The sequence below is a fragment of the Melanerpes formicivorus genome, unplaced genomic scaffold (assembly GCF_026170545.1).
Source record: "Melanerpes formicivorus ecotype bairdi unplaced genomic scaffold, bMelFor1.0.p_v2 SCAF_17, whole genome shotgun sequence".
In the NCBI taxonomy this organism is placed as follows: domain Eukaryota; kingdom Metazoa; phylum Chordata; class Aves; order Piciformes; family Picidae; genus Melanerpes; species Melanerpes formicivorus.
Genome location: NW_027142369.1, coordinates 10,323,267 through 10,338,176, shown reverse-complemented (window position 1 = coordinate 10,338,176; position 14,910 = coordinate 10,323,267). Strand labels below are relative to the sequence as shown.

General features: G+C 41.0%; 1 protein-coding gene across 4 annotated transcripts in view; it reads left to right on the top strand.

Annotated features, from left to right (window-relative positions):
• LOC137446378 (nesprin-2-like) overlaps positions 1 to 14,910 on the top strand; it is a 190,285-nt gene that overhangs the window by 113,625 nt on the left and 61,750 nt on the right. For all 4 annotated transcript variants that reach the window (XM_068148919.1, XM_068148917.1, XM_068148916.1 and 1 more), the window contains 13 exons: positions 678 to 803; positions 1,682 to 1,794; positions 2,612 to 2,753; positions 3,685 to 3,816; positions 4,411 to 4,563; positions 4,821 to 5,030; positions 6,211 to 6,312; positions 7,355 to 7,474; positions 7,646 to 7,846; positions 9,395 to 9,568; positions 10,102 to 10,233; positions 13,351 to 13,547; positions 14,230 to 14,362. In XM_068148919.1, coding sequence (XP_068005020.1) covers positions 678 to 803; positions 1,682 to 1,794; positions 2,612 to 2,753; positions 3,685 to 3,816; positions 4,411 to 4,563; positions 4,821 to 5,030; positions 6,211 to 6,312; positions 7,355 to 7,474; positions 7,646 to 7,846; positions 9,395 to 9,568; positions 10,102 to 10,233; positions 13,351 to 13,547; positions 14,230 to 14,362 — 1,935 coding nt within the window. The remainder of the gene's footprint in view (positions 1 to 677; positions 804 to 1,681; positions 1,795 to 2,611; positions 2,754 to 3,684; positions 3,817 to 4,410; positions 4,564 to 4,820; positions 5,031 to 6,210; positions 6,313 to 7,354; positions 7,475 to 7,645; positions 7,847 to 9,394; positions 9,569 to 10,101; positions 10,234 to 13,350; positions 13,548 to 14,229; positions 14,363 to 14,910) is intronic.

The following is a 14,910-nucleotide window of genomic DNA, read 5'->3' as shown; positions in this document are numbered from 1 at the left end:
AAAGTATAAAAAGGTTTCTTTGGCTTGGTTTGGTTTTCTAAATTACTTTGAAGTGCCATGAGAATTGTCTGCCACAGTATCATGGCAAAGAGACCTTTAAGCAATAAATTTGTCTGTGCAAAATGTGTCCTGTGCCACAGCTGCACGCTTCTTGCTGAGTTTCCCAGTGGGTGAGACTAACTCGCAGCTTCAGAGCTGATTCCCACTTTGTTGTACAAGGAGCCAGAGAAGTCCACCTGGTGTGTTCATGTAAGAGCAGCCACCATCTCTCTGGTGCTGGAGGAGTGCAATCTAAAAGGGAACCTGCATGGCCCAGGAGAGAATGAGCGCTGCTAAAGGCTCCTGTTGAAGTATTTCTGTGAGCCCAGACAGATGAAAATCCACATGCATGAGCAAATTTATAAGCATAAATTGCACATGCCTATAATCTGCATAGTATTTGATTAATCTGCTAACAGGAAAAGTAAAACAAACCTTGTAACTGTGAGGGAAAGAAATGTCAGAATGGACCAAACTTTCAGTAAATGGAACTAGACAGAGACCTTTGCAAGAATACCAACTGTTTCATACATTGCTCATTCTATGTGCGGTAAATCTGAGACAGCTTCACTTCTGCCATTTCCCCAAACTGACTTCTCAAGTCTGGAAGCCTTCCCACAATGGTTCTGTCTTTACAGATTCCTAACAGAGAGAGGATTGACCCAGAACCCCTTGAGATCCTACACTCCAATGGCTCCAGCACACCACAACTTGCCCTTGCTGAACAGCCACTCATGTGGCACAATGGTTTCCAGCATCCCCAGGTAATTCTCCTACCATCCAGAAGCCAGACTGCTCTGCATCCTCTATGGGTGTGAGGGACAGCAGTATTTATTACCTGCTGCAATGTTCACTGTGGGATCAAGCCTTTCAAGGGTAGGTTTCATCCACCCCTCTCCTCCAGTATGAGAGGAGTTTGTCAGGATGGAGAAAGGCCAAGAGATTTAGTAATGCTACAAAGCTGGATGGAACCTGACACATTCCTTATATCATAATGATTCAGATGGCATCTCTCCATCTCTCCAATATCCTGTCTTTGTAGCATTATTGCAGTGTGAAATCTGAATCTATACACTGACATTGCTTTTGAAGATGTGTGGGCTAACTCACTATGACTTTAAGGTTGTTTTTAAGAGAATTTAAAAAAAAAATCCTGTGATGTTCTGTGCTCTGTAGACCACTGTTTTGCTAACTAAAAATCAGCTTTTTCACTTTTCATGGTATTAGAAGAGAGTTGGAGAAAATGATCCAGCCTGAGCTGCTAAAATTGCTTCCTTTTAATTGATGGTCTTTTTAACTAATGGAACTCAGCCTTGTATTTGAGAAAATTGCTATGTTTGCTTGCCTTTTTCTCTGTATATGCATGGCAGTTACGGGCCTTAAAATTTCCAAGTGTGCATAATTTGTTCCTGGCTGGTGGTTTTTGCTTTTAAAACTTAACTCAGGCAGAACTCATATTCCTTAGAAATGTGTGTTTTCAGAAAATGGATTGTTTGGTCAACTAATGTTTATACAGAAACTGCATTTTATTCTGATAGATGTATTTATTTGGTTTTGCTGAATCAATTTATGTAAAATGTGGTTGGAAAATCACAATCGTAATTTGAGATTAATAGTGCTCACAACTATTCTCCGTGTGCAGGATCTGAAAGCAAAAGCAGCTGAGCAGAAAAGTCTCCTTGACTTCATTGAGTCATGCGTGGAAAAAATGCAGCCACAGTTTGAAGACAGCATGACGCAGAAATTGGAATCAAGGTACAAAATAACATCACTTGCCAGATTCAGTGGTGTAAAACTGCCTAAGCCTGCTGAAACTTTGTAGTGGCACTATTGGTTCTGTGTACATGTGTGCCTGTAGAAGAAAAACTGCAGAAGCTGGGACATCTGTGCTATCAACAGTCTAGAGAAACGGAGTTTAGTTTATGTGACAGCTTCTGTGATATTGGGCCGACTCCAGCCTTTAGAGTCAGTCTTGATATCAGGCAGGATTGACACCTGCCATAAACTAAAGCAGACCCATCTGGAAGCAAGTTGGGTAGCTCTATTCACAGCCTTTGCAGTACAAATGCACAGAGCTACCCAGGCAGATGTAATGGCAGTATGTTAGGCTGTTAGGAAGCACTTCCTCACAGAAGGTGTAATTAGACACTTCAATGGACTGCCCAGGGAGGTGGTGGAGTTGCTGTCCCTGGAGGTGTTTAAGGAAAGATTGTATGTGGCACTTAGTGATATGGTCTTCTCAATGTGGTGGTGTTAGGTCATAGGCTGGACTTGATGATCTCAAAGGTCTATTCCAGCCTCAATAGTTCTGTGATTCTGTGATTTTTTCAAAAGTGGGCATTGGAATCATGCATGAAACCAAGATGTGCTACAGAACTCTCTTCCCTGTATTGTAATTTCTGCAGGTCCCTGGCATGTTTGATGGGGGAAAAGTCCAAAAAAGTTTTAAAGCTTTCACTCTGGTTTTGGGGCAGGAGCAATAGAAATTAATCTTATACAAGAAGCCTTACAAATCTAATTTCATTCATTCTGCTTCAGTATTTGCCATTCTGAAATTTTTTTCTCAATACAGCAATGGAGAATCTGATGCAAAGAGCAAGCAGGCTGATCCTACCTTAGCTCCAAAGGACCAAATGGGTAATAAATGGCAATATTTACAGCAAGAGCTATCATCAAAGATGAAGTCTCCTCTCTGCCAGCTTGTGGAACCTCAGGTCTGTTCAGTAAAACACTCTTTCTGCAGACAGTTGGTTGTGGTGAAGATAGCAATTAGTGTGTATCTTTCTGCATCATTTTATCACGACTCTTCATCAGATAGCTGAAACCTGTGCAAGTGCTCTCCAGGAGAAGTTGTTACTGCGCAGTGCTTACATGATTGTATTTTAATTTTACTTTGAGGTAAATAATGTCTGTGAAGTAGTGACTACTAAGCATAGTGTGGGAGCACATAGGTGGATCCTTGTAGTTAACATTCAGACCAGATTGTATCTGCTTCATTCTTTCATGAGAACTGAGAGTTAGCCAGCAAGCTCTCAGCTGATTGTCATGGATGTGGTTTAAGTCTGTTCTTGCAAGTGAGACCATTTCAGTCAAAACAGATCTCTGGCATAAACTTTGTTGTGCCATTCACCATTGTGTTCTCTCTTTGTCGCATATCAAAAGCACGGTTTGGTCTGCAACAAGAGCACAGTATGTATTCTGAACAGAATGCAGCATTTTACCACTTGGACAAAACTGTAATGTCTGTTATTAAGAGTTTTGTTCACATTCAATTAGAGTGGCTAGATTTCATGTTGTCTGAAATTAACTGCATTACATGGAAGAGTATCAGTCATGTAAAAACAATGAATCTCAGCTCTCTTTCAGGCAAGACCTAGACAGAAGTGGGCAGCAAGGCTGCCTTGATACAAACTACAACTTGTAACTTGGGAATCAGAGGCTCCTCTTTCAGTCAACCTGCCATCAGGTCATAGTCTGGCCAGCTAATTTCTGCCAGTACGAAGGGAGCCCTGCTACCCACATTTTTTATAGTAATGCCTTGAAACTTTCTTTTTAATTCTTTTTGAAGACTGTTATCTAGATGCCCATAATCCTGTCCCATCTGAGCTGTCCACCTAATTGCAGCATTCTTTTTCCAAATGTTAGATTACGACAAAGATGAATGCTCTGCCTCGAGGCACATTTGCTAGTGCAGGAACCCCAACTGTGGAAGAACTGAAAACTTATACTGTCCAGCTGGGAGACCTAAGCCAAGAAGCAAATGTGGTGCATGCACAGGTAAAAACGGTGTGTCCTAGCATTGCAAAAATTACCAGGGGTACTAGACACAAGACACTGTTTGGGTACTGGTAAACATAGACAATAATAATAATTATTGCAGATGGCATTCATTGTAATGTAGCTTTTACATCAGATATGGACTATAATGTAGAAATAAGCTTAGGATTTTGAGAGGGAACATTTCAAGTTTCAGCTATGATACTTCTGCTACCTGAATCCAAAAATTTGCCAGTGTGGGTAAAGCTTCTCAAACTGTATAAAGCAAGCAGCCTGTGAATGATTTCAGTAAATCTGCAGTATTTGACCTAACAAGACAAATTGTTTTGTACTTATTAGCTATTAAATTAGATTAGATTAGCAACCTCTGAGATAACAGCGTCTCCTAATACATAAAGGGTCATTGTCTCAGCTTTGGCCTTGACAGCTCTGAACATCACATGCATTTAGCCATCTCTTCCAAGTCTGTCCTTCAATATTTCACTAATTCCATTTGATTATTAGCTGACTGAACTTCTAACTTTATATAAGTGAACAAATCTTAGACATGCTTTGGATGAAAGTACTGAAAACTTCTGACCTGCCTTTACCCAGGATAACGTGGCAGAGGAAGTCTCTTCCAATTTGGACAGAAAATTATTTGAGCTGCTTCTGGCAATCAGCCGATGTTTGAATAACATGGAGGAGATGTTAAACACCTCAGTCCTTTCCACTGAAGAGGCAGCTGTGCAACAGGTTCTTTGTGAGGTAACTGTCCTAAAGCATCTGGAAAATGAGAAATCCCAATGTATTTTTGTTACAGCAGAATATATATGGCCTGGTATTTCCTCTGTATTTTGCAGGTATTAGTCAGGAGTAACACCACCAAACTATTTGGTGTTGCACAGATTTGTGCCTATTGCTTTTAACAACAGTTTTCAAACTGAGTCCTGCTGCCTTTTACAGGAAAGAATCCTTGGACAGAGATCATTTTCACCCATGTCATCTTTTTTCCAACCATTTAGACCCTTTCTGTCGAGCTGCAAAAACTTCACGCTGATCTGAGTGATAAAAAGGATGATCTTCTAAAATCTATTAGCTGTGCTGGTGGAAGCACAGATGTGTTCTGTGAGTGCTTTAACAACTTGCAGGCACGGCTGGAACAAACTCAAGCTGCCACTGCCTCAATGAGCAACTCCATGAAAGCTGGATTGGATCATAATAGCAATTACCAGGTACTCCATTGCCACAAACACACATCTTGTTTCACAGCATCTCTTACACTTGTTGGTATTAATGCATTTGGGTTACAGATGAGCAATCTTTAAAGGGCTTTGTTCTTCAGGTTTAGTTGTTTTGTTTTTTGTTTGGGTTTTGTGGTTGGTGGCGCTTTTTTTTTTATACTAAAACTTGTCTTGGCCTCCCAGGAAGCAAATTTTTGCTGTTTTACAGTGCTTTTTGCAATGCTGACTACCTTAGAGGCATTGATCACAGCAGAAAATTTGCATGCAGAATGGATGGAAGTGCATGCTGGGCTACAGGCTATAGCAAATTTCTGTGTGTAGGGATTAGGCTAAGGAGGATTTCATACGTTCTTTCTGCTGCTGCATGGACTCAGGAGAGGCAAGCTTCTTCACTTGTGATGCCATGTCTGAAACTGGGCTAGTTTTTGCTATGCAATGGAGATTGATTTAACCCTTTGTATTTATTGTTCCTTTAGTTTTTATGCTGCAGTAGCAGAAGCCGTAGTTTTGCAAATTTGCATTTGTTTTTTGTTTTGTTTTGTTTATTCTATTTTGGAAAAGCAAATAGTGAGAAACTTTTCTATAGGCTAAATCTACTAGAATCTAGGAAATGTAAATCTACTGGAAAATACTCGGATCAGGTATTTAGACTGAAAGAAATGCCTGGTCTTTGAAATATAGTTTGTGATGTCCATTAAAACTCCAGTGTGCTCATCATCTGCAAGTCAGCCTAGCTCTTTACTGCTGAGTAATAAACCAGTTCCTCTGAAGAACACTGGGATATTTTCTCCAAACAGTGGCAGGACTAGTCTTGCATTGTTGCACTTGCAAAATCCATCATACGTCAGCATTGGGCTCATTTTTGCATTTTTAGAAAAGAAGGATTTGCATCTCTGTAAATTCCAGGGATTTTTAGAGTGGCAGAGGATCATTGTAACCAAGTCACTTACTTTCTTGCACTACACAGAGCACAGAATTCTTCTCTCTATTGCTTCAAGCCCATAATGCACATTCTTTATTTTGTTGCCTGTTGTTTTGTTGGGTTTTTTTAATTTTGTAAGAGAAACAAAGTGCTTGTGCTGTAAGAGGTAACCAGTTTGTTTGCAAAACTGTAGTTTTGTCTGGTCATTCTTGATACATGATATATTTCTGATATTTGTTTGACTTGCAGAATGAAACCAGGCTGCTCTATGATCAGTTAACTGAGAAAAAAGCTACTCTGCAACAATGCTTGAATGAGATACGTGGACATAATGTTCCTGAACAACTTCAGGTGATTTCCTTTGAAGGAAATGACAGGAAAAACTCTCAGCACTAGCTGTTGTTTGCAGTTTTCTGCAATCTTTTAAGTTTCACTTTTTCTACTGCTTGAGTCTCACTTAAGTTTTAAGGATAAGGGAAGGAGATAGTTCAGTATTTGTCACCCTCCTTTAATACACCTCAATAAATAGTCAGACTTAATTTAAGTCATTTCAGTAGTTGGATTGGAGGAACCAGTCTCTCCATAACCTCTTGGAGCAAACACACCCCATGCTATGGCAGGAAAGAAAAAGAGCTACACAAAGTACAGCACCTCACACGTTATGCCTTTTTATATGCAAAACTACCAGGTTTTTTGTGAGACTATAATCCAGTATTTATATCTATCTGCTCATTCAGCATTTATGAGCACTTCATTCTACAGCATTTGACCAGCTAAACTCTTTTCCTCAGGCTTCATAGGGATTAGGTGAGAACTGAAAATGGTATCCTCCCCAGAAGGGTTATTTGCCATCTACCTACTTGTTGGAGGATCAAAGAGGGTGTTTCAAACTGTTACAGGCTCATAAACTTGTTTACAGGCATGCTGAAAACTATGGTCAGAACTGCTGAATGCCCTAGCAGGCTCTACTACCTTGGATATAGTCTGTAACACAATACCTCTTGGAAAAATAATGCCAGAAGTACATAGCTTCTCTTCCTTCAGAGAGTACAGGTCTCAATCCATCCCTGTTTAAGTCTTTCTAACCTGTAAGAAAAAGTGGTATTTTCTGCATCTGTGATCCCTTCTACTAGCTGCTCTTTTATTAGTAAACCGAAATGAATGTTGAATGTTGGATTGAGACACAAGACCTGAATACCCTTCTTGGCTGTGTCATGGACAGTCTTGTTTATTTAGTTTAGAAGCTTGTGGGAACTTGGGGTCTCTTTGTGAGCTTATGAAGTGCTAGCACAGCAAACAGAGATCCAGTCCTTGGACATGCTGTGCTACTAGTGATAATGAAAGTTTACTGGAACAGAACTTGTCCTAACAGCTTCTTTTGTCCTTAATTTAGAAAACTGATGCCTGTGCTTTGGAGCTGCAAAACTTAGAAAACCAAGTAGCAAAACTGAGAGGCCATGGGGAAAGATTTCAACTACCTGTCACCTTAATCCAGGAAGTTTATAAGTTAGAGGTAAGAGCACAGTACAGTTTTCACTTCCTCAGCATGGTTTGAGTCTTCTCTAAGCAAGGTATTCTTAGCATCAAAAGGCTGATGGTTATTTTGCATTCTGGGAATGTGGGGGGCGGGTTGTAGGATTCATTTCTGTCCTTCATGAATCACTAAACTGTGTTTACATTGTAGGATATTTTGGATGACATGTGGAGTATTCTGAAAGCAAAGTATGTGGAACTGAACTCTCCTTCCATCAGTGAGAGCCAGTATGAGGACTTACTTCATGGATTTGCAGAGCTGGTAGCTATTGGACGAGAGAAGATTGCACAAGATCCAAAACATCTAACAAGGAGCAGAGCAGCTCTACAGTCTCACCTGGAAAATCACAAGGTATCAGATGCTTATCACAGCTCTGCTCAGATCAGCATAGCAGGAACACTATTTTCTGTGATTGCTTTCTCTCCAGTGTTAGAGAAGAATAACTAGCTCCTGGTGTAGGGAAGGTCTGGAGTACATGCAGAAAACAAAGCAAAGTTTTCAGTAGAACAAAATTGGAGCCACTGAAATAAGGAGAATCTGTGATTACAGCTGCAGTTTTGGTGATAAATTAAGATTGGGATTTCAGTTTTGTCTGTTTAGTAATGCCTGGGCTTATCTCCCAACACACTGATAGGAGGAGAACTCATGTCCTTCTAATTATTGGTAATAAATCCGTATTGAGGTTCCTGAAGTTGCTGTCGAGCAAGTGGGAGTTGAGCCTTTGCTTTGAACATTCTGTGACATCATGATCTGATGGAGGAAACTTGCCCACGACAGCCCTTTTTTCCAAAGGGAGGATAGTTTAGATCCTCCCCTTGGCAATCCAGTGTCCCCTATCCCTAGTTGCTATATGTTTGTTGGGAGATGACTGAGAATGCACCTGCATCCTTGCTGTCCTGCTGCTTGGCAAGAAGCCCTTCCCAGCGCCTAGTGACTGGAAGATGAATCTGTCATGACAATGCTCCAATGCTCCAGGACAATAAGTGCTCCACATAGCTCCAGCTCCCTTAAGAACTGCTTCAGGGTGCCAAACATTGCAAACTACTACTTCAGTAATAGGAATTGTTTTTCACTTGCAAGTTACCCTTAGCAAAGCAAAATATTAGAAATGTATTTACAAAGGAAAGAAAATAAACATTATTAGTTCTTAGTGAAGATCTGGATTGAGGAGTGTGATCCCAAATCTTCAAAGCGTTTTTTTGTGGGGAAAAGGGCTGAGATTCAGACATTGCCCAAGAGCTCATCAGAGTCATAACTAAATCCAGCTGTAACCCAATTTTCCCAAAGGATAATTCTGTCTTACCTGCTACCTAGGCCTTAGAAGTGTTTATAGCCTTGGTGCTTGGAGTCACCTCCCACCCAGGTGAAATGAAGTGGGAAATGGTGATGTCTGGAGATAACTACCTCAGGCAAAATTATGAATTTATTTGTAATTAAACTCTCCCTTCCATCATCATCCTATAGTATCTTTGTATTTTATATGGCCTGAAAGTATAAATGTAGATATTTTTCTTTATAAATGAAAATAGAGGAGATTTATACTGGATATTGGGGAGCATTTTTTTACAGAGAGGATGGTCACACACTGCAACAGGCATTTGGACAATTCCCTTACATGCTTTAACTTCTGGTCAGCCCTGGGATGTTCAGGCAGTTGGACTAGGTTGTCATTATAGGTCCCTCACAACTGAAAATATTCTAATTGTCAATTATTAGTAACTACTCATCTTGGGTTGATGCAGAATTTGGGTAGAAGACTCTTGACTGCAGGTATGAGAGTCCCTGAAACTGGCTGCAATTCTCCATGAGTTTTTCCAGTTGTGTTCATACTTCTGCTGTGTTGGCTGGGTAACCTCTCCTAAAAATCAAGCTTTAACTTGTGTTTGGGTTTTTTTTCAGGACTTTTTCCGCAACCTCATGACCCACATGGCTTTCATGCAAGTGTTTTCCAAGAAAGTGACTCCCTCTATCCTACAAAAGAAAGAGGAATTCTGGAAAGAGCTGGTGAATGAAGTCAAGTTGCTGGAGCAGAAGGCCTGCCAGTATGGTATACATCTAGAGAGCCTGCTAAAGGTAATGGGTCAAAAGAAACCCCAAATAAAAGCTGAAGGGAAGGAGGAGAAGAGCTATGTCTAGGGGAGCCCTTTCCACACCAGTTGTTCTTTGGCTAGCAGTTGACCTTTTCTGTTTATTGGACTACAACACTTTATTACTTGTTCTATGTGTGTCAGTTAACCAGTTTTTTCCCTGAAACCCTTCGAAAGTGCACATTTCCACCCTTTTCTCTGACTTCATGACTTACTGCAATAATTTTGGAGTGTCTTTTAAGGCACAAAAATACTAGCATTCCTTTAAAGTAAAACCTAAAAATTGATCTTAAAACACCCTTTAAGAAACCTTGACAATATGGGAGAATTAAATACTTAATCAGTGGTGAAATCATGTCTTACTTTAATATTTCCATATTATTCACCTATTTTCTGTGGCATTAAAGCAAGAGCTACTGATGCTACAATAAGCATTAAGGCCTCAGTCTGGTGTAGCAGAAATGTAGACAGAAATGTAGACAGATGTGTGCTCTATTAATTATGCAATGTGTTTTTTAGGAGTGGATGGAATTTGATGATGAATGCTTCATTTTCAACAAGGAGTTAGAGTCACTTACCTCTGCATTGCCTTCTGTTAATTTGGTTGAAGAAACAGAAGAAAGACTAATGGAAAGGATTGCACTTCTAGAGGTATTTCTATGTGTGTCTCTGGCTGGTTCTTCTCATGGATCTGTAGAGCTGGATTAGTTGGAATGTGAAGAGAAGACAGTCTACAGGGCACTGTTTGCTTTGTATCTTGTCTGTGTATGGATGTAAGATGACAACTTGCTTTTTAAAGTAGCAGGCAATCAGGCTGCTAATTTCAGCCAGAGGCTGCAAGTTCATTTGAAAGGGAGTAATGACTATAGCTGCTTTAGAACTTGGTCTTCAAATGTGCATATTTGTGAGAAGATGGTATGAAAACTACATGGATCACTAGGACAGCAGGGAGCTTTGGAGTGAACATAGAGCTCCTTCTCTCTAATTCAGGATCGAGATTCTTGCCATGATGGAAAACATATGGAAATGTCTGAATACATATTCAAGTAACTGAACTCCTAGTTGTAACAGAAGGTCTACAGACTTACCAGATCCTTTTGAAATCCTGAGAATTCAGAATGAGATGTCCTGATTTTTATCTGTCCAAAGAGAATATGCCTTTTGTATAGAATGGCAGATAGGCTCTTGGTTTGTTCCCAGCTGCATCTCTGATGACAGAGCTACACCTTTATGCAGAACCTCCAAATGCAATTTGAGACATTTTATTGATGGTTTAAACACATTTAAACATAAGGACATGAAAGCAGCTTTTACTGTTTGGGTTTGTTTTTTTTTATTTTAAGAAGAAATAGTGTTCAGTAAACTGAGTGATATATCTTCAGGGAGTGCTCTGCATTCCTCACAGGTCTGACCTTTCTCAGTCTTCAGAAGACCCCCTCTATTAGAAATGTTTTGAATTAATGAGTCTTTGAGTTTATATTGAGTCCAGCGCGGTATTGAGATTCAACAGCTATAAAGGCTAAAAGGACTACTGTGGTTTAATCTATTTGATTGCATGAAAGAAATTGGACATTCCCAGCAAATTCTGAGCTACAGTAAAGCTTTTGAAACAGTGCCTGTATCACTGCGACAGGAAATACGCCATTTTTGCGTAGCCATTGAGTGTGAAGTTGCCCAGTTTCCTTCATTTTAATTTTTTAAAAAGTTTTTAGCTAGCTAGTTCTAGTCTTTTATTTGTCTTTAAAGACGTCAGAAACAAAGTAGTAAAGCCTTAGAAGATGATTTTGGGGGTGGTCCCAGCACTGGAATTTCAGTCTGAAGGCCAGAGCGTGGAATAATTATCCCAACAGCTTCCTCCAAAACAGTGGTAACTACTTTTAAAATAGGACAGAGCCTGAAGCCCCTCTCAGAACAAGAGGGAAATTAACTTTCTGCTGGGGGCAGTCGCAGTCATGTACTCGGACAGTGCAGCCAGACCTGATAAAGAGTGTTTGTCCATTTGTTGAGGTTTACATGTGTCAAAAAAAGCCCAAGCACTGTGCCAAGAAAGCAGATGGCATCCTGGCTTGTATTAGAAATCCTACGTCCAGCAAGAGTAGGGAGATGATTGTCCCCTTGTACTCCGCTCTGGTAAGGCCATACCTTGAGTATTGTGTCCAGTTTTGGGTACCTCAATACCAGAGAGGTGCTTGAGGGAGTGCAGAGGAGGGCAACGAAGCTGTTGAAGGGCCTGGAGAATAAACATTATGAAGAGCAACAGAAGGCGCTGGGACTGTTTAGCTTGAAAAAGAGCAGGCTGAGGGGAGACCTTATTTGCTCTCTACAACTACCTGAAAGGATATTGTAGAGAGGCTGGTGCTGGTCTCTTCTCCCAGGTAATTAGTGCTAGAACAAGAGGGAATGGTCTCAAGCTGCAGCTGGGTAGGTTTAGACTGGATATTAGGAAAAAACTTTTCACTGAAAGACTGATCAGGCATTGAGTCACTGTGGTGGTTTTAGGCTATAGCTTTAAAATTTAGTTACAGATTCTGAGCAGAAAAGTAGAAAAATGTAAATAATCACTGTTGGGTGTAAAAAGGAAAAGAACAGATTATTCTAAACAAATACATTGGGCAATATCTGGAATAAGAGGAGCCTGTGCCATAACAATTCTTCCTCTTTTCTTTTATCTTCTTCTTTATCGTCTCAGCTGTTTTGCTTCACTCAGGAGAGATAATGTGCTTTGGCTGACCTTGGCTAAGTCTAACGCACTGCTTCTCTCTCTGCTTCTCTCTCCGCTCCTCTCACTCTTGGGACAGGGGGTGGGGGGCAATGAAATGGCTTTCCTGGTCTCTTGGCCAGGGGGGTTTTCATGTTGTTTGCTAATTGTAAATATCTGTATAATATTGTAAATACTGTATATTTTGTACATATTAATAGAATCATAGAATCAATAATGTTGGAAAAGACCTCAAATATTGTCAAGTCCAACCTGTCACCCAAGACCTCATGACTACTAAACCATGGCTCCAAGTGCCACATCCAGTCCCCTCTTGAACACCTCCAGGGATGGTGACTCCGCCACCTCCCTGGGCAGCCCATTCCAATGGCTAACAACTCTCTCTCTGAAGAACTTTCTCCTCACCTTGAGCCTAAACTTCCCCTGGTGCAGTTTGATACTGTGTCCTCTTGTTCTGGTGTTGGTTGCCTGGGAGAAGAGACCAACCCACTCCTGGCTACAACCTCCCTTCAGGTAGTTGTAGAGAGCAATAAGGTCTCCCTGAGCCTCCTCTTCTCCAGGCTATTCATTGCATTCCATTCTAGAGTGTAGATTTTGCTTGTAAATACAGATTCATTTGCTTCTAACTGAGTTAGTCTGGCGAACTTAATGGGGGGGGAGGGAACTTCAACCCATCAGTCACCAACCCTGGATGTATTTAAGGGCTGCTTGGATATGGTGCTTAGGAATATGGTTTAGGGGTGACCCCTGCAGAGTAGGGTTATCCCTTGGACTTGGTGATCCTGAGGATCTTTTCCAACCTGAATGTTTCTGTGATTCTGTGATAACACAGTCATTGTGATAGTGTATGAAATTATACTGAGATATGTCTTGATCTGTCCAAAAGAAACAAACAAAAAAATTACCCTGCATCCCTTTTTTGCATGTAATGAAGTGCAGATTTCTTACATTTGGAAAATGAGGACCTGAGAACAAATGATACATGGTTTGCTATCTGTTTTCAGTTTTTTATAATAATACTGTTTTGCAAACTTCCCATATCCTGGTAGAAAATCAAAACCAGTGTTGATGAAAAGCATGCCAGACTTTACCAGCTGGTGAAAGAAGGCAAGAAACTGCTGCCTGCTGTCAGCTCTCCAGAAATAAGAAGCCAGATTGGGAAGCTGGAAGAGCAGTGGCTGTCGTTAACCAAAAAGATTGGCCATGAGCTACACCGACTTCAGACATTACTCAAACTCCTGGTCAGGTGGGTATAATGTAGAAAGCCATTAGAGATATCAGCCTAAAATAGTTTCTGATCTTCTGTTGATGTGTTTTTTAAATATGACAGTGAATTAATGAATAATATACCTCCTTGAACTTAAAAATGAGAAAGGAAAAAAAGCAGTGATCAGAAGTGAAGTCCTGGCAGTCAAGTGGAGATGATTTGAGGCTCTAAAGTCCAGTCCACCAGCTGATATACCAAGCTCACCTCTCCTTATTTGTGGTCTGTGTGTTCTAAGGTCAGGCTGGCTGGACCCATAGTGTGGACAAAACATGCCATTATTTGTTAGTATTGACCTCTGCTGTGTATTCTGCACTGTATCTTGAAGTGTGCAGTCTCCTCTGGTGGTTTGGACCTCCATTCAGCAAAGTGCTTTTCACCCATGTGATCTTGACAACTGCTGGGTGACTATAGAAAGAGGATGCTTTCAGGAACACTTGATCAGTTGGAAAGAGATGATAGGAACAGTTTTGTGGGTACCTCCTGAAGAACATCTGTGTTGCACATCAATCCATGCTGTAGCCATGCTTCTGCAAGATTCTGTAGCCTGATAGGTGCCAGAATAGCGCATGCCTGCTCAGAGACAGGAGGACAACTTGGAGGGTGAGAAATGTATCCTAGACTCATCTAGGAGATGTATGTGTGCTTTGTTTCCTCCTTGTAGCTACAACAGAGACTCAGAGGAGTTAATTAAATGGCTGGATTCTGCCCAGCAGAGAATGAATTTTTGGAAGGAGCAGTCTCTCAACGTGTCGCAAGATCTTCCCACCATCAGGGATAACATCAACAGCTTATTTGTAAGTATTTCTCCTCACACATTTAGATAGAAGACATTGTAACTTCCAGTGAAAAATGGCCCTTTCAAGTGGTTTTTGTATTTGCTATAACCCAGAAGCTGCCCAGCACTGAATGGCTGTGTGCCCTAAAACCACCTTGTGGCGAACTGTGAGGATGACAGCACACCAAAGACCTTCCTTCTAATTATAGGGCCTGCCAGAGTGCATAAATCATAACGGAATCCTCTAGTAATGAGCTCCAAACTGCAACAGTCCCAGCCCAGGCAGGATCTCCTAGGCACCTACAGTCTAATAGGATGGTTTCTGCCTTGCTCCTCATGTCAAATACCAGATACAGCAGTTCAGCCAAGCTGATAGGCCAGTTACTAACTGAATCTGGGGTGGTAGGCTCAGGGAACAGGGCTGAAGACAGCAGGCCTATGAAGATGGAAAGCTGAATTCTGAGGAGATTACATACTGAACTGTATTTCATGTCTTTGGCTGCCCTTGGTGCTGTGCTCCCCAGGAGGCGTAGCCCCAGTATGAGGTCTGACAGAGGAAGTCTTGCA